The sequence below is a fragment of the Camelus ferus genome, chromosome 1 (genome assembly GCF_009834535.1).
Source record: "Camelus ferus isolate YT-003-E chromosome 1, BCGSAC_Cfer_1.0, whole genome shotgun sequence".
NCBI lineage: Eukaryota > Metazoa > Chordata > Mammalia > Artiodactyla > Camelidae > Camelus > Camelus ferus.
The window spans coordinates 42,035,017-42,052,897 of NC_045696.1; the positions used below are offsets into that span (position 1 = coordinate 42,035,017).

General features: G+C 41.9%; 1 protein-coding gene and 1 pseudogene across 1 annotated transcript; one reads left to right on the forward strand and one right to left on the reverse strand.

Annotated features, from left to right (window-relative positions):
• Nucleotides 1–1,067: 1,067 nt before the first annotated feature.
• NFKBIZ (NFKB inhibitor zeta) lies at nucleotides 1,068–12,230 on the forward strand. The gene is made up of 12 exons (XM_032478036.1): nucleotides 1,068–1,681; nucleotides 3,828–3,967; nucleotides 4,457–4,487; nucleotides 4,610–4,713; nucleotides 4,811–5,589; nucleotides 6,289–6,394; nucleotides 6,779–6,925; nucleotides 7,118–7,181; nucleotides 7,478–7,647; nucleotides 8,507–8,617; nucleotides 8,748–8,915; nucleotides 10,810–12,230. Exons 1-12 carry the CDS (start codon nucleotides 1,396–1,398, stop codon nucleotides 10,861–10,863), a joined length of 2,160 nt encoding a protein of 719 aa, XP_032333927.1. The 5' UTR covers nucleotides 1,068–1,395; the 3' UTR covers nucleotides 10,864–12,230.
• Nucleotides 12,231–17,501: 5,271 nt separating this feature from the next.
• On the reverse strand, nucleotides 17,502–17,598 carry LOC116666872 (annotated as a pseudogene).
• Nucleotides 17,599–17,881: the final 283 nt, after the last annotated feature.

The following is a 17,881-nucleotide window of genomic DNA, read 5'->3' on the forward strand; positions in this document are numbered from 1 at the left end:
CAAAGACCTAGTATCTCAGCCTGTCACTGGAGGTGCTCCACCCGAAGGCACCAAGTTACCTTTTACATTTAATGTTATCGTCTTCCCTTTGACTATCCTAAAATGGGCTGTAAACTTTTATCCAGCTCTTTTTAAAATTCTTTGCTCATGCTGTTCCCTCTTCCTATATAATACGGTGGATGGAAATCCCACCCATCCTTTTCAGCCTGTCTCATATGCCACCTTCTCTGCAAAGATATGCCTTATGGCCTCATCTTTCCCTCCACTGGACGTTGTCTTTCTTTTTAGGATATTCACTGAAGTTTGCACCCCTCCTATTTACTCATAATTGATTTCTTTTAATACAGTATGTGCGTACTTACTTTTCATTCTTACAAGATTATAATGTACTTGAAAGGACAGACATAGTCATGTTTTCAATCATGTTTTGTTCCTGCTAACTCCTAGCCACGGTTTTAGCAAGTAATAGAACAATTTAAAAATTTGTGTAACTCCATGAAAAAAAAAGTACTTAAGACAGGAAAGAGCGAAATTCCCTGTGTTTATCCGACAGTGTAAAGTTATGCAGAATAAAAACTACATATATGTAAATACAGACACATACAGGTATTCTATCATTTGGCTAAGACGGCTTTGTCCCGGTATTGAAGGATACAGGGGTGTAGGGCACCGTTCTTACTAAGTTAAGAAGAGACGGGCCCTTAAGAACCTTCCAGAGACGCCTTGGCTGCGGTTGGCAAGAAGCTCCCAGCCAGGGCGGCCGAAGGGATGCGTGGCGCGCACCTTCCAGCGCTTCCTACTCGGCGGAACCAGGCCGACCAGTTCCCACCGCTGCCTCCCCGCCTCCCCGCCTCCCCGCCTCCTCGCCGCCCTCTGCGAGCCGAGCCCCACCCCGCGCGCACTCTTCCCGGGTGCCCAGGCCGGAGTGCGCCCAGGCAGGGCGGGCCCCGGCATCTCTCGGCGGGCGACCGGGCCGGGGGCCGGGAGGCCACGCCGTGTCGGGGTTTCTAGGTGAAGGGCGAGAAAACAACCGGCCGGTCTGGGCGGAGCCGGGCGGGCGGGGCGAGGGCGGAGGGCATATTGCCTCATCCTGTACATTTTACTGGAAACGGGGCGCATCCGGAGGAGGGGCCGGGAGGCCGCCCAGACGCCGCCAATGGCCCGGCCGGGCGCGGTGGAGGCCGCCGAGGCGGGGGCCCCTTCTCCCCGCCCCTGGCCTCGAAGGCCGGTTTAAATAGTCGTGCAGCCCCGGGCCGCGCCCGTGCCCGCGCCGTCCTCCCGCCGGTAGGTCCCTGAGTCCATCGCAGCCGCAGCCGCAGCCGCAGCCGGGAGGCAGCCGCGCGCAGCAAGCCGGTGGCACAGGTGTTGGGGTCCCGGAGCGCCTAGCCCGGGAGCATGATCGTGGACAAACTGCTGGACGACAGCCGCGGCGGAGAGGGGCTGCTGGACGCGGCCGGCGACTGCGGCCTCATGACCAGCCCGCTCAACCTGGCCTACTTCTACAACGCGTCGCCGCCCGCCGCCGCGCCCGGCGCCTGCGACGCCAGCTGCTCGTCGTCCGGGCCCTCGGCGCCCGGCTCGCCCGGCTCCGACTCCTCCGACTTCTCCGTCTCGTCCGCATCCTCCTGCGGGGCGGTCGAGTCGCGGCCGAGAGGCGGCGCCCGTTCCGAGCGGCTGCAAGGTACCCACCCCCCCGGGCGGGGGCAGCCCTCACGGAGGGGACGGGGGTCTGTGCCGCCCAGATGTGAAGTGCTTCGGCCAGATGTTAGGTGGCCCCTGCGCCCGCCTTATGGCTAAACATCACACTAGCCATCAATATTAGGTCGCGACCGGACGCCGGCCCAGTGCTGGGCGTGTGATAGCCCTCCGTGCCCTTTGACCGTCTGAGTCCTGGGCGCCATCAGCTGCCCTCGTAGCTTGAAACGCACAGTTCTGACTTCTGGGGAGGGGGCGGGAATGGCCCACGTTCGATTTTCTCTTTTCTTCTTTCTTGTTTTAAAAACCACCTTTATTAAGTTATAAATCACAGACTGTGGCGAGATTTTGCATCTGATGTAGGTGTAACTTTTTCTTGTGGCTGTTTTAGTGAACGGCTGTAGCTGGCCATAAGGGTTTCAAGTACTGTTTCAAGTCATGATTTATTTCTTCCTAAGTAGGTACTTGTGGAAATTTTAAATAAAACGACTTAATCTTAAAGAAAGGAAACCGATATTATCAAGATGTAAGGTGAAGCTGGACTGAAAACTAGTTTACACCTTAAGTTTGACTTTTCCGAAGTCTGCCCAGAATTTCTGCGGTCTTTTTTTTTCTTGTTTTATGTACTTTAGAATGGTTAGGCCGTATCTGACAAGGAAAAAGTGTATCGTTTCCTTTATTCGGCTGTGAATTGTTAGTTTCTTTTCTTAATGAACTGAGTGGCCTAATTGGGAAAAACAGGATGCCACTGTGGGTAAGAACGTTTAGATAATCTCAAATGTTGGAAAATCTAATTAGAGTGATTTTAAAGATCGTTCTCTTTTGGGTATTCCCCACTGCTAAGCCACTCTCGTTTTGGTTATGTTTTATTTTAAAATGTGATTTTTCACTTTCATTTAAAAAGGTGGTTTAAACCAGTCAGTTGTACAACACACTCTCTGTATGTTAAACGTGTAGCAAATACAAAAATTGTGTATATGTGGGTGTGTACTTAAAACGTTTTTTTCTCCACATTTGGCCTTCATCTGGCCGAAAGTATTTTGCTAGTTCTTTGGTTTACCGTAGGGGATTTCTGAAACTGCATTTTTCTCTGTGACATTGAATTATTAAATAGCTGTCATTCCCGAGAAATGCTGTGTTAGATTCTGGCAAGATATTCCTAAACTTAAACATAAAACCAACTAGTTGTTTAATTTGCCCTATCATTGAGTTGCTTCTCTCATATATTAATGATATATATGTTCAAATTATGCCTTGTTGTTTTGGCCCATCTTAGCTTTTCCCCTCTCAAAGGAGTTGCTAAATTATTCATTTCCTGACTCTTTGTGTGTTTACTTTGTGCTCAACTTGTCCCGAGAGGTTGTGACACAGTAGTGGTCAGAGTGGAATGCTGTACTACTCATTGACTCCATTTTAAAGTGTATTTTAAAGCTTCAATATGAAAGAAGATTATTTCCTTTTTACTTAGAAGGCCTATGTGAGCAATTCCAAAAGCAGTCGGTGAGGGGAAATCCTGTGTGTGTACGCGGAAATGTGTTAAGCTCAGTGAATTTAAGCAGCTTTCTTGGCATAGCTGAACTGAGGGAACTAATAAGAAACTAACACATTGTTCATTGTTAGGCTTTGGTACATTGAGATCTTTGGAAGTTTGTTTTGTGCCTTCTTAGGTGAGTGGAATTGATAGACTTTAAAATTTCTCTGTGGACATAAAGCCTTTGGTTTGAAAAGCTAAAAGTTCATCATTTATCCCTTGCTCCCCCAAGGTTTTTCAAATGTCAAGAATAACTATAGATTTATGAGAGTTAGCGTGGCAAAATCTATGATCCTGTCTCGTGGGTGGATGGGGCTGAGAGACAGAGACTTAATTTGGGTTTAACTGTTGGCTCTGGGGACCCCCCCAAACCGTGTTTTTATGAGCTTTAATTCCTTACAGTGCCTGCTGGGGAAAGGTTTCAGGCAACATCGTCCCCTTAAGTAGGGCTGAGGCCTGACAGGCAAGGTCATGTTGGAAAGACTTTGCAGTCTGTTGGTCGGAGACTTTGTTACGTTAGACGGCCATGCTTTTGAGGTTATTAAGATTGGTGTCCATGAAGAGACTTAATTGAAATACGTTTTTGTTTTCTTTTGAACAGTTGAGCCCCATATGGGGGTTGGAAGGCAGCAAAGAGGACCCTTTCAAGGTGTTCGTGTGAAGAACTCAGTGAAGGAACTCCTGCTGCACATCCGAAGTCATAAACAGAAGGCCTCTGGCCAAGCCAGTGATGACTTCAAGGTGGCACCTAACTTTTTTGTTTTGGGTTGGGGATCAGGGAGGTTAGTCTGTCAGGATTATTACTCTCTGCTCACATAGGTCCAGTAAGTCTTTTGTAGACCAGAAAGAGAGCCTGTTTGTTTTCCTGTCTCCAATATTCCTGTCACTTAGCTAGGTACTTGGCAGATGTGCAAGAGAAATTTAATGAATGAATAAGTGAAGGTAAATTGGGGGCAAGGGGATTAATAGGGTTCAATTAAAACGGAGCATTTTTATTAGAAAGGGGAAACTCAAAGGGCCTTATTAATTTTGAACTAAGATGAAAAGTGAAAATAGGGGAAGTTGCAAGATAGGATGGAAATTAACATAGAAAATAAATATTGCTAGAATGGCTGTATCAAGGTTTATGGTGAGCTATAAAGAATGGTAGCGATAAGTCTATTTATTGGTATATATTAATCAGGAAACCATTTAATATACACTAAATTGGAAACTTTTTTTTCCTTATAGGCACAGGGTGTGAACAGAGAGCAATTCACAGGTAAGAGTTACTTCTATTTATAATATTATGGGGGCTTTCGGGTAAAATAATGTAGTTTGACTATGGGTAAAAATTTGTAAAATAAAATGCTCACAGATTTCATTTCTTCTTCTTGGGTACAGAATTGAAGAACACAGTATCATATAGTGGAAAAAGGAAAGGACCTGACTCACTGTCTGATGGACCAGTTTGCAAAAGATCAACTTTTTTACATACCCAGTTTTTGGTATGTATTTAACTGTTTTCTTCTGGATGCCCTTTGGCAGTTATTTCTGGAATGATTTTGAAAGGGAGTATGCAATTTACTTTTCCTGCCTTTCCAGACACCACCTCAAACACCCACACCCGCAGAGAGCATGGAAGATGTTCATCACAATGAATCCAAACAGGAGAGCAGTGCCGATCTGCTTCAGAACATTATCAACATTAAGAATGAATGCAGCCCGGTGTCCCTGAATACTGTCCAAGTTAGTTGGATGAGCCCTGTGGGGGTCCCTCAGAGCTCCCCCCACGAGCAGTGTCAGGACTTCCACGGAGGGCAGGTCTTCTCTCCACCTCAGAAATACCAGCCGTTCCAAGTCAGCAGCTCCCCGCCCATGGTGGAGCAGGCTGCCATGTACCAGTACTCCCCACAGAGCCAGACCGTGCAGCCGCCGCCGCAGCACTACACCCACAACCCGACTCTGGAATACAGTCCTTATTCCAGAACGTCCCTGTCCCCCAGCTATGAACCAAACTTCTTTGATGATCAAGAACCACAGTTCTGCCTGAACCAAAGTTTTGCGTCCCTTCTAAATGATCCCAGGGAATCTGAGATTATCGCTGTTCCCACTCAGACCTCCCCCAGTGTTCAGCAGCCAAATGACGCGCCCCTACAAAACTTCCACATGATGCCACACGGTGCGTGTGAGGCCCTGGCGGGGCATGGTGCCACCCCTGCCCCTTTAAGCATGGCACTGCCGTTCCAGAACATCGTTGGAAATCCAATGAACACCACACAGTTAGGAAAGTCATTTTTCCAGTGGCAAGTAGAGCAGGAGGAAAGCAAATTGGTGAATATCTCCCAAGACCAGTTTCTTTCCAAGGATGCAGATGGTGACACGTAAGTATCCCTTTATCTCATTACCTTATTTGGTAAGCCATCCTTGTTGGACAGAGTGGGCACTAGATTTTCTCTAGGCTCTGCCAAATTAGGTCTTAGTAAGAGGTTGGCTAATCAAGATGACTGGTGGAGGCAGAAGCTGCTGTTCAGTGATGGCTAATATTTTATGAAAGAGTTTTTGTTTCTTTTTTCTTTTCTGGCTGAATGAATTATCTGTTCTAAGTTAATAAAATATATATGTGTCTTTGAATAATTGGTTTTGAAAGACCAGCTTGGATTGTGTCTATGGAGCAAAATCAGTTAGATCATGATTAGTTGGTTGTGGTTAAAGTGTGAGTTGATTTGTAGATTGAGTCCTGATCTGTGCTAACATCTTTATGGCCTTGGGCAAGTTGTTTAACCTCTCTATGCCTCAGTTTCTGGACATGCAAAATGATACTACCTCCCTTATAGGGTTTTTATGAATATTAAAAATAATAGACTTAAAGCAGTCAGCATGGTGACTGGCATATTCACTTCTTCTGGTAGCCTAGCTTATCTTGTCGCAACTGGCAGAAAAGACAAATTATGCTCTGTACTGTTTCACTTGAGTACACCCACAAACCAAGAAAGGGGCTAAAGGAAGAATTTTTTTTACAAGAAGGATGAACTTAGTGAAATCAGAAGCAATTCACCTCTTTTCCTTCTCTTTTTCCCCAGGTTCCTCCACATTGCTGTTGCCCAAGGGAGAAGGGCACTTTCCTATGTCCTTGCAAGAAAGATGAATGCTCTTCACATGCTGGATATTAAAGAACACAATGGGCAGGTGAGGACCTTGACAGGGAAACGGCAAAGATGTGGTCATGGCGAAGAAATGACGGCTAGTCTCATATTTATGTGTAGGTCATTTCAGAGTCCTAGATCAAGAGAGTTCAGTTAATATTAACTTCAGGATGTTGACTCTTTGTCACTGTCAACCTTGAAGTTATTAACATTAACTTTGTAGTTATTTGATCAAAGACCAACTGAGTATAATAAAGCCGCACCCTAAGCTTTTTAGTTTCCTTGTGTTACAAGGTCTTATTGCTTATTAATAGGGTTTATTTTCTCTACATGGATTTTCCTCTCAGTCTTAGCTTAGGCTTATGTTCCTTGTTATGATAGTGTTACATGTTTTTAAAAATATTTTTTTTCCTCTGAATGTCCACAGAGTGCCTTTCAGGTGGCAGTGGCTGCCAATCAGCACCTCATTGTGCAGGATCTGGTGAACCTCGGGGCCCAGGTGAACACCACTGACTGCTGGGGCAGAACCCCTGTGCACGTTTGTGCGGAGAAGGGCCACTCCCAGGTGCTCCAGGTAAGAGGCAGCGAGCCAGGCTCCCATTATCATAGGGCCAGAGGGATAGGGCGTGGAGATTAGAAGTCCAATGTAGGTTGCCTGTTGCAATAATCTCTTTTGAGTTGACTTACTCCTTTTCTGGAATACTTGTAGATGAGTATTTGTGCAGCTTGCCTTTTGCTAACAGATATGTGTTTTTAACTTCTGCAGGCAATTCAGAAGGGAGCAGTGAAGAGCCATCAGTTCGTGGATCTTGAGGCAACTAACTATGATGGTAAGCAATTGACACATTCATTTTTTGGGTGAAGAAATATTCAGAGAGAGGGGCCCATTAGTTGTAAGGGTATTAAGTTCTATACCAAGAAGGAAGAGAGGTGTAATTCAAGCTAAAATACTCTATAGATAGAGTTAGCACTAATACCCACTGGAGGGGTTACTCAGATTGCTTTACTGCTTCATGCGGAGCCCACGTATACATCATACGAGAGGCCATCCTCAAGGCTTGTAGTTATAGAGCAACTGAAAGACTCGATGGGATGCTTGACCACTGCTTTATTATACTTTTTCTAGGCCTGACTCCTCTGCACTGTGCAGTTTTGGCCCACAATGCTGTGGTGCACGAACTCCAGAGAAATCAGCAGCCGCATTCACCTGAAGTTCAGGAGCTTTTACTGAAGAATAAGAGTCTCGTTGAAACCATTAAGTGTCTGATTCAAATGGGAGCAGCAGTGGAAGCCAAGGTAAATTCACAGAAGGGTTTGGAAATGGGATGTAGGGGAGAAGTGGTTATAGCAAAAGGTCATGTTCCCAAGTATAAGTTAAAGCTTTTCCCTCTTTTTAAATTAATGGAGTGAATAGTAATGTATAGATAGTTCAGAAGCTTAAATTTTAAAAGATCATCTCATCTGCTTTTTTGATTCACTTTTGGATTATTATCCCAAAGATCATTTAGCTGTAAAATAAGTTACTCTTTGAAAGGAAATGGAAATGCTTGAAAATTGATATTTTCATTTTGGCTTTCACTGTCATACATGGATAATTAAGGTAGTGCTTTTTGTAAGGATTTCTTCATTGTTTTGGCATCTGGACTTAATCTTCTGTTTTTTAAACTGGAAAAGATTTTATTCTCTTTAAGTTTGAGCTTTATTTACTGAGTATCACCTATATACAGGGCACTAAGTTAGTGGCTCTGGGGGAAAAATACCTAAATCATAAGCAACTTGGGTCCTTGGGGAGCTTACTGTCCAACAGAAGAGGTGAGAGATACAGCTTGTTATAAGTTACAGAGTGGCCACCAAGTTTGGAAACACAGGTGAATCCATAATAAGTGATTTCTTGTATTATGTTACAGTACATAATAAAACAGTATCATCTATGCTTCTGCATTTTATGACCACCCTGTATACAGGGTAGATGTGATAAGAGGCATATTAACAGGGAATTTAGGAGGAATGAGAGATTCCATGGAGCTTGGGGTGAAGGAAGGCTTTGTGGAGAAGGGAGTATTCAGAGTGAGTCTGCAAGAATGAGTCAGACATGTGAGAGACGGCGAGCGTGGTGTCTGAACATTCACTTCTCTCCCCCTCTTGCCTTGACAAGGATCGTAAAAGTGGCCGCACAGCCCTGCATTTGGCAGCTGAAGAAGCAAATCTGGAACTCATTCGCCTCTTTTTGGAACTGCCTAGTTGCCTGTCTTTTGTGAACACAAAGGTACTTTTAGAAAGATTCAAGAATTGCACGAGAGTTGGGATGACCTTCTTTATACCTTATTCAAGCTTTTGAGCTGCTTTCATGAAAGTCTTCCTTCCTGATGGGTGTCGTTTCATCTCTTGGTCTTCAGGCTTACAATGGAAACACTGCCCTCCATGTCGCTGCCAGTCTGCAGTATCGGGTGACGCAGCTGGATGCCGTCCGCCTGCTGATGAGGAAGGGGGCAGACCCAAGCACTCGGAACCTGGAGAACGAACAGCCAGTGCACTTGGTTCCTGATGGCCCTGTGGGAGAACAGGTGAGGGCCACAAATGGGAGAAGAAGTACTTTCAGGCACTTGGTCAGAAACTTAAGGGGCAATGAGATTGTGCAGGGCGGAGGCCAGCTGGTGGTGCTCTTCAGGTGGGCTCTGTCAGTGTCTGTGTCTCACAGTGGTCCCTGTAGCCCTTTGGGGTCAATTGCTTTGTTTCCTAAAAGAAGATGTAAAAATTTGAGGGTTTATCCCTGAACCCCGAATGGTCAGAAGTCAGGTAGTCTTTTCTTTTCTTCCGAGACATAAACTTGGGTTTGGAATAAGTCAGAATGGTTTGAAGTCTGGAAGTGGATGAAAGAGGAGGAACCAAGGTTCCTGCAGACACCAAGGAAAGGGAATCTTAGTTTTGTGAGTAAGTGATGAGCCTTCAAGTATCGTGGGTATTAAATGAGTCAGTATCTGCCGAGAGTTCAGAATAGTCCCAGGCACATAGTGAGTGCTCAGTAAATATCAGCTGTTAACAAGGATTTCTGGCTACTAGCTGATATCAGATAAGAAATAGGAAGGTTACTTATGTAATTGAGAACCTAGGAATATTTTGTATTTTAAATAAAATTGTGCTTTACATATCATATGGTTATATATTACATTTAGGGATTAAACAGTTTCACATGACTAAGCTTTTCTTGATAACAAGAACTGAATCCTTTAAGAACTTAAAATATTTTTGATGAAACTCTTTTCCTGGAGGGATTGTGGCTGTGGGTCATTGCATACTTTAATAATCACAAAATAAAACATATGGAATGCAATTCAGCCTTTCCTTTGATTTATAACCCTCATTATGACTGTAATGTTATAGTAACTCACATTTGTAGAGCTCTTTATAGCTTAAAATGAATCTCTTGATAATCTGTAGAGTTTTCCTGTGTATTATACTGCTTAATAGTTAGGAAAACTTCACAGTGTAAAGGTTCAGCTGGGAAGACTGAGACTCAGAGTGGTTCCAGAGGGTAGGAACCATCCTTAAGGAGTAAATGGCGAGTCCTAAGCCCAGTGTTCACTTCTGCTTCGCTGTTTGTGGTGTGCAGTCATAGAGCAATGCTCTCAGGGACTACTGAGTATGGAGAGCTGTTTGACTCTTCACTAAATATTCTCAGATTACTTGCCTTTCTGCTTCTGTATTTGTGTGTCTCTGTGTGTGGAGGGAGGGGCTTTTCCTTTGCTTTTATCATCAGACAATGGTCATTCTAGCAGCTATCAGCTGCATCTCCCACTCCAGTCCTCTTTCTTCTAAGCTGTTGCTTCGGATCTGCTGTGGGCTGAGAGACAGATAGTAAAATTTGTCAGGCTCGGGTATAAAATCAGTTAATAGACTGAATGAGCCTGAGGGCTTTCCTATGATCCACATAGTTATACACAGATGCTTTAATTCTTGGATATCATGACAGCTATCTTGACTCGAAGGGCATTATAGATTTACTTGTGTGTGTGAGGTGGGTTCTGAGTTCTTGGTTGAGGTTGACTTCAGGGTAGGTGAGATACTATAATAACCACAGTTCCTGCCTTATATTAAATGTTCTCATAAATAACAAGAGGAAAGATTCGGAAAAGAATATAGGTCTTAGTCAAACTGTGGGAGATTTTCAACTTCAGATAATTTTTAATGGAGATGCTTTACTTTCTTGTACTCAAACATCATTATAGGAGATCTGTAATAAAGTTTAAAAGGAATTATAGTCTTTTTTAAAAAGTCACCCTAAAATCTTGACATATATTGTTGCGTATTTCTTCATATATTTACTTACAAGTAGACAGGAATGGTGTAGAGCTTATATACTCTACACCATTTCTTACATGAAAGGAAAGAAACTGAAGGAAATGTGGTACTTTGATTGTGAAACAGAAACCTCACAGATGCTGTTGGTTTCCTTTCCAGATCCGCCGTATCCTGAAGGGGAAGTCCATTCAGCAGAGAGCCCCACCACACTAGCTCCACTGACTCGGAGCCTGCTCGGCAATACTCACTGTCAGTTAGGCAGTCCTAATGTATCTGTACATAGACCATTTGCTCTGTATTGGCAAATGTAAGTTGTTTCTATGAAACAAACATATTTAGTTCACTATTATATAGTGGGTTATGTTAAAAGAAAAGAAGAGGAATATCTAATTCCTCTTGGCAGATTTCAATATTTCACATCCAGGTATCTGGAATCTAGACATCTGAATTTAATCTGAACGGTAAAATTGACTTCAGTTAGCAGTAGCTTTTGGGGTAGGAAAAGCCTTTGATTTGTGGCATAAGGCATTGCTCATGTAGCTATTGCCAGTTTAAAAGGAGACAGATTGTAAACTTTTTTACATTTTAAAGAAAAATGAAAGCATTTGAAAGTTAAAAAACACATCTGGATATAGTGTTGAGGCTTCGTTTGGCCTGATGCAGTACCTGAGAGTTACTGTTGGTGGTGGAAATTCTGGTCATTGGACTAGATGAAAGGTACCATGGTTAAAGTTTGATCTTTGCAAACTGTACATAACTGTTATTTTTGTCTTTTAAAATATTTGTACATATATGGTCATTAACACAAATGGCCACATTTGAAATGTGTAAATCAATAAAATAGAGAACAAGTGAATTGTCACTATTCTTAAAAAGTTACACATGCAGAGGAGCTGTGTAATCACCCATCTACCATCTCTGTAGGTGAGACAGATGGGGAGTTGTTCCCTTAGTGGCTGGCAGAGCTCTGTTTGAATTATAAACATGCTTCTTCTCATGCATTGAGATGAGACACCTGATTTGCAGGGAATTGCATGGTGTTAAAGAGAATACCTCTTTATGACTCACTTTCTAGAATTTGTGACTTACTTGCTCTGTTGGAGTTTTTGTTTTACCTTTATAGCAGCAACAAAAAGTCACTATTGAAACATGTCTTCTTGGGTTTCTGTTCTCAAATAATGATAAGGCACCATGATGTTTTATACTACCATTCAGAAAAAAGTCTTATTTTTTAGTAGCGTTAATCCCATTAATATTATTTTGCTCTGGCATCCCCTGAGTAATGTATTTGGCTTTGATTGCACATTAATTATTTGTAATATATTTGATTCATTAATTTTTTTTTAAATGAGAAGTCTTGTAAGCAACTGACTGACTAATCATCTTTGTAGCTAAGTACTCAGATCCTTTTAAAAAAGATAACCTTTGGATCGATCACATTGTTTGACCCTGTATGTCTTGTGGACAAAAGTTAGTTATAGTTATTTGGTATCTGAAAGTATGGCTGTGATGTGAACCAGTCTATTCACACTTATGGAAAAACTTATGCATGGTTTTAAATAAACATTAATTCATTGATATTGTTTGTCTTAAAGATGTGCATTTTTTTTCTAGTACTTTATTTCTATTTCCCAAGGTTGAAAAGTACTATTAATTACTAATCTAAAAAACTTTAAATTAGCCAGTATATATTAATTTGGATTTTTTTTGAGAACATGTTTCCTGAAGTTCTTTAAGAGTTAACATCAAAACACCCTTTGCCAAGTTCATTAGTAGAGATTTATTAGATTCTGAAAATATTGTGGAAGTTTGAAAGATATTGTTTATTATTTAGAATTTTATGTGCTAAAAAAAGCTAAATCTCTATGTTTATGACTTTACTTTTCACTTTATTTTGTGGGCACAGTGAACATAGGGAAAACAATTTGGAGATTACCAAGACCATCCTGAGAGATGTAAGCCTGGGAACAGCAGGAAATGGGGTCCTTCCCTTTCTCACGATGCCAAACACATCAACATCTCTGTCAACATGAGTCAACTACTGCTCATATATTCTAGTTCTTGTAACTTCTTTTGAGAATCTGGTGAAAGCTGTGAATCGTTTCCCTGGAGAAATTCACCTGTCTGTGTATACACAAATGCTGTTTACAGTATTAGGGGCTTCACAGCCACCAGGAGCCCTTAACTCTCAAGTTAAGAACCTACTGTAGTTCTATTTCTCTACACCAAATATAATTTTTCTTCCTTCATATAAATGAAATCTCAAGAGTAATTTGCATTGCAAATAACAGCCCTGATAACCAGAACAGTAGATATACTGAGCATAGATATACTGTGCATAGATACACTGTGAGCTTTTTCTGAAGTGAGTGTGTACATTCTCTTAATTCCAAATTCCCTCATAATTAAGTAATTGAACCAGTGCTTAGCAAGCATGTGATTTTGTGTGTGTGTGTATTTGTGCAAAGCTGCCTGATAGATAATCTGAGTCATTCAAAGACATACAAGGCGTATTTCTTATCCTTCAGGTACATAAGTGGGAGACATGGCATGCACCTTATTAGATGTCATAAAAAAAGGGGGAGAATTACAAAGATTGAGAAGAGGAAGACTATATATCTGAATGGGGAGAACTAGGGAGACTTCAGGGTAGAGCATTTGAGCTATATCTTCAGAAGAGTTGATTTGAATGTTCATACAAGGGGAGAGGGAGGTGAATGAAACCAAAGGACGTAAACCAAGGCAATAGTAGCAAAAGTATTTTGGGAGAACCACAAGTGATACAGTGAAGCTTGGTTAGCATCTGGGTGACCAATAAGTTTCATCCTGTGTTCTACCTCTAACTGGTAATACCCTCATGAGTAGCATGTTGAGAAAGACCAAGCAGTCAAGGGGCTTGGCAGGAGAGAGTGCTGTAATTGATTAGCCATATCTGCCATACGGGTATGGGGTAATGCCTGATGGAATGTTCCTTAAAGAATGACCCCCACAGAAGCCAAGACTACAAGCTCATTGCTGCAAACTCAGTGCCCAGCACAATGCCTGGCATATAGTAGGAGTTTATAAAATGGATCGGTTAAATGAGTGAATAAATGTGTGCTAATCCTGGTTGGGATCATTGGTTTTGGAGGGAAGTGGTGTTTTGAGCTACAGATAGACTAGAAAGTACTAATGAGTTAATGACTATCATAGTTCTGAACTTAACTCAGCCATATAATTTAACAATGATATCAATGATACGTTGATGCAGAATGGTATAGTTGTACTCTTTCTTAAAAAATCAGGCAGTCATTCTGTGCAAAGAATTCACTCTAGTACTGTAGTTTGGTGCTTCACCAAGGAATTCCCTCAAGTGTCAGAGACCCTATCTTTCAGCTCTATTTGTTAATCAAATCAGTAGCATTTATTATCCTTTCTATTTTTGACTTAATCAGGAATGGAGAATTTCCTCAAACTCCTCTAACCTTTAATAAATGTCAACTTCTTAAACTCAGTACTGCTCACTTCCATTTTCTGATACTATCAGTTCTGTATTGAATGTGACTCCAGGAAGAAAGCAACTTCAGCCACTGGCTAAGTTCTTGTTGGTCTCTCTGAGACCAGGCCTGGGTACAAACTTTTAGATTACTACTGGGTCTTTGGTTTTCCTGCTAGTGCCCTGAATTTGTCCTTGAGAGGTGGGGAGTGACTGTCTTTTTCTTTATCAGAGGCTCCACATCTCTCCCAGTATCTGACACATAGTAGATGTTCAATGAATACATCTTACATTGAATTTAATTCTATGGTTTCCTTTTTAATTTATATTTTCTCAGTGTATATTATACTTCAATTTATTAACATTGTATCATTCACATGGAATTTACAGTTTCATCCAGAAAGACTTTTTTTTAGAGACTTGTGATTTTATTTAATTTTACTTTATTTTGTTTTATTTTTATTGAAGTACAGTCAGTTACAAAGTTTCACTTTCTGGTGTGCAGCACAATGTCCCAGTCGTGCATATACATACATTTATTTGTTTTCATATTTCATCCAGAAAGACTTTTATCTTCAGCTATACACCAAGTCTGGGTTCACTTAATTTTCTCAGCGCCCTCACTCCACCTTTGGAGTGGGCTATGATTTAATCCCTGCATATACCAGAAACATTGCACAGGTGGCCCATTTCCAGGAGGACTATGTGGAGATTGCTCTCAAAGTGTGTCTAACTTCCTTATGGGTGTTTTTTGTCCTCCAACCCCATGTTCCCTGCTCTTCTGTGACACTATTCCCTTTTTTATCAGTGCAAGAGGATTTGGGGTGAGAGCAGCCAGACAGCTGGTCTAACTGCTAAGTGCCTTAGGTTCAAACTCTCAGGCTTTCATGGACATCAGCATCTTTTGTGAAGCTTGTTAATCATGCCAATGCCTTTGCCCCACTCCTAACATTCTGAATCATTATCTTTGGGGTTTTTAGGGCTTCCGGCAGGTACCTGTGAAGATGATTCTAGTGCACAGTGTAGTCTACTTTAATTAAGGAATGCAGATTTCAGAGAGTAGCTGTGGCTGGTCGGTAGTAATGGAATGGGTTGCTGGAACCCACGGAGATGAGGCAGCAAACTGATGAGTGCCTGCTGTGTGCTAGACATGTTAGATCTCGTGTTACAGAAACTAGCTTTGAAGGAGAGATCAGGAGTCACCTAAACTGTTTTTTTTTTGTTGTTGTTGTTGTTGTTGTTTTCTTTTTCTTTTAGAAAATACTTTGAGGTTATCTGATTCTTAATCCTCAGGTATATTAGTTTCCTAGGACGATGTAACAAATTACCACAAACTTGGTGGCTAAAAACAGAGAAATTTATCCTCTTACAGTTCTGGAGGCCGAGAGTTCTGAAATCGAGGTATGGCAGGACCACACTCCCTCCCAAGGCTGTAGGGAGAATCTTTCCTCATCCCTTCCAGTTTCTAGTAGCTCCATGTGTCCCCCTGGTGTGGCAGGGTAACTCCAATCTCTGCCTCCATCTTCCCATGGCCTTCTCCCCTCCCTTTTTTCTTCCTCTGTGTGTCTCTTATGGGTCACTTGTCATTGGATTTAGAGCCCACCCGGATAATACAGGATGACCTTATCTTGAGATTCTTAGTTACACGTGCAAAGACCCATTTTTTTAATTGAGATCACATTCCCAAATTCTGAGGTTTAGCACTTGGATGTATCTTTTTCGGGGGGGCTATGATTTAACCCCTAGGGAAGACAAGAAATGTGTATCCCTCATAACTTTCTAATTATTCTTTCTCTAATCTCATTTTTCTTACCAATCCAAAAATTTCCAACCATTTGGCATATCCTTACAGAAACCTAACAAGGTTTTCAAAGGCCCAGTATCGGTTATGGACTCAGATGCAAACACTGGTTCTGTTTCACAAAGCCGTCTTATTTAGCTTCCCCCATCTGTTTAATCTCGTCTTCCATGATACCCCAACAAGCGGTCAGGCGAGTCTCCTCACTGCTCAGCAGATGCCCTGTTTATTCCTGTCTCTAGCTGTGCTCTTGCCTATCCAAATTCTGGGTATCTGCTTGGGTGCCACTTCCTTTATGAGTCTTTTCCCAATTCATACTGACTTCTCTTTTGCCGGAACTCTTGGAATTTAAACTCAGTTCCTATAACATTAAATCTGATATTTTTATGGTATCCCAGTCTTAATTATTATAATCTGGAAAGTTGGCTCTGAATCACTGACTAGCAGCATTTGTTTTTAAAGACAACTTTAAATTTTTTGGGTGACTGATATCTCTAGGGATACAAGAAGGTCGCTGGTGATGGACAGATAAATCATCACTGTGGTAGGAAGAACTCTAGATGGACTGTGATCTCTGCCCCTGGTACTACTCCTATAATTGTGTTATGTTACATGGCAAAAGTCATTTTTCATTTGTAATTAAGGTTGGTAATCAGGTGTCCTTAAACTAGGGAGCCTATCCAGGTGCACCTGGTCTAATCACCCGAGCCCTTTTAAAGCACAGCGTTTTCTTTGGCTGGTCATCGAAGAGGAAGTTAGATTCTAAGTCTGAGAAGGATTCAGTCCACAATTATTGGCTTTGAAGATGGAGGAAAGTGCTCATCAGCCAAGAAATCCAGGTACTTTCTAGTCACAAAGAAAACGGGATCTCAGTTCTACGTGGCTGAAGAAGGGAGTTCTGCCAACAAGCTGAATGAGCTCGGAAGTGGATTCTTCCCCGTAGCCTTCAGGTAAAAGCTCAGCCCAGCTGACACTTGAGTTTATCCTTGCATGATACTCCATGCAGCGAATATAGCCAAGCCTAGCCACACTTCTGACATGCGGAACTGTGAGGTAATAAATGGGTGGTAGTTTAAGCGTTTCAGTTTGTGGTAATTTGTTTTGCAGCCATAGAAAATTAATACAATCGGTAACAAAGGATTTGAGCTTGTAGTGAAAATTTACACATTTCCTGCTATTTTTTTTTTGGCTTCAGTTTTATTGAGGTATAATTGGCACACAGCACTATATAAGTTTAAGGTGTACAGCATAATGACTTGACATACATAAATTGCAAAATGATGATTACAGTAAATTTAGATAACATCCATCACCTTATATAGTTACAAAATTTTTTTGTTTTTCCGTAAGGTAAGGACTTTTGGATCTACTCTCAGCAAATTTCAAATATATCATACAGCAGTGTTAACTATAGTCGTCACATTGTCCATTACACCTTCAGGACTTACTTATCTCATAACTGGAAGTTTGTAACTTTTGACCACCTTCACCCAGTTCCCCCATCTCCCACCCCTCATCTCTGGTAACCACAAATCTGCTCTATTTTTCTATGAGTTTGGTTTTTTAGATTCCACATATAAAAATACGGAGTGTGTGTATTCATCCTTGTGCAGGGGCCATGAGAATCTTCTCTGTATTGTTCTGACTTTAGTATACGTGCTGCTGAAATGAGCATCCTATTCTTAAGTCTCCAAATCAGGAAGGGATGTTTTCCAGTAAACTGAGGTACTTAGTACACGTGGTCACTGCACAGGCTAGCAGCTCCCTTAGTTTAAGATACCTCTCTCTTGTCCATCAATTTCTCACTACAAATTGGAAAATTTCAGTGAAAAGAAAGTCTAGCTTCCTTATTGCCTATGTTTAAAAAAAAAAATCTACAAGAGGGCCCTTGAGCAGGAGAGGGTGATTAAAATGGCCTATTTGACCAGCAATACCATTGGTTCACCATATAGACTCTG

Coding starts and splice junctions, on each gene's coding strand:
- NFKBIZ (XM_032478036.1), top strand. CDS start 1,396: ATGATCGTGGACAAACTGCTGGACGACAGCCGCGGCGGAGAGGGGCTG. Junction 1,682..3,827: donor CCGTTCCGAGCGGCTGCAAG/GTACCCACCCCC, acceptor TCTTTTGAACAG/TTGAGCCCCATATGGGGGTT. Junction 7,182..7,477: donor TGAGGCAACTAACTATGATG/GTAAGCAATTGA, acceptor TACTTTTTCTAG/GCCTGACTCCTCTGCACTGT.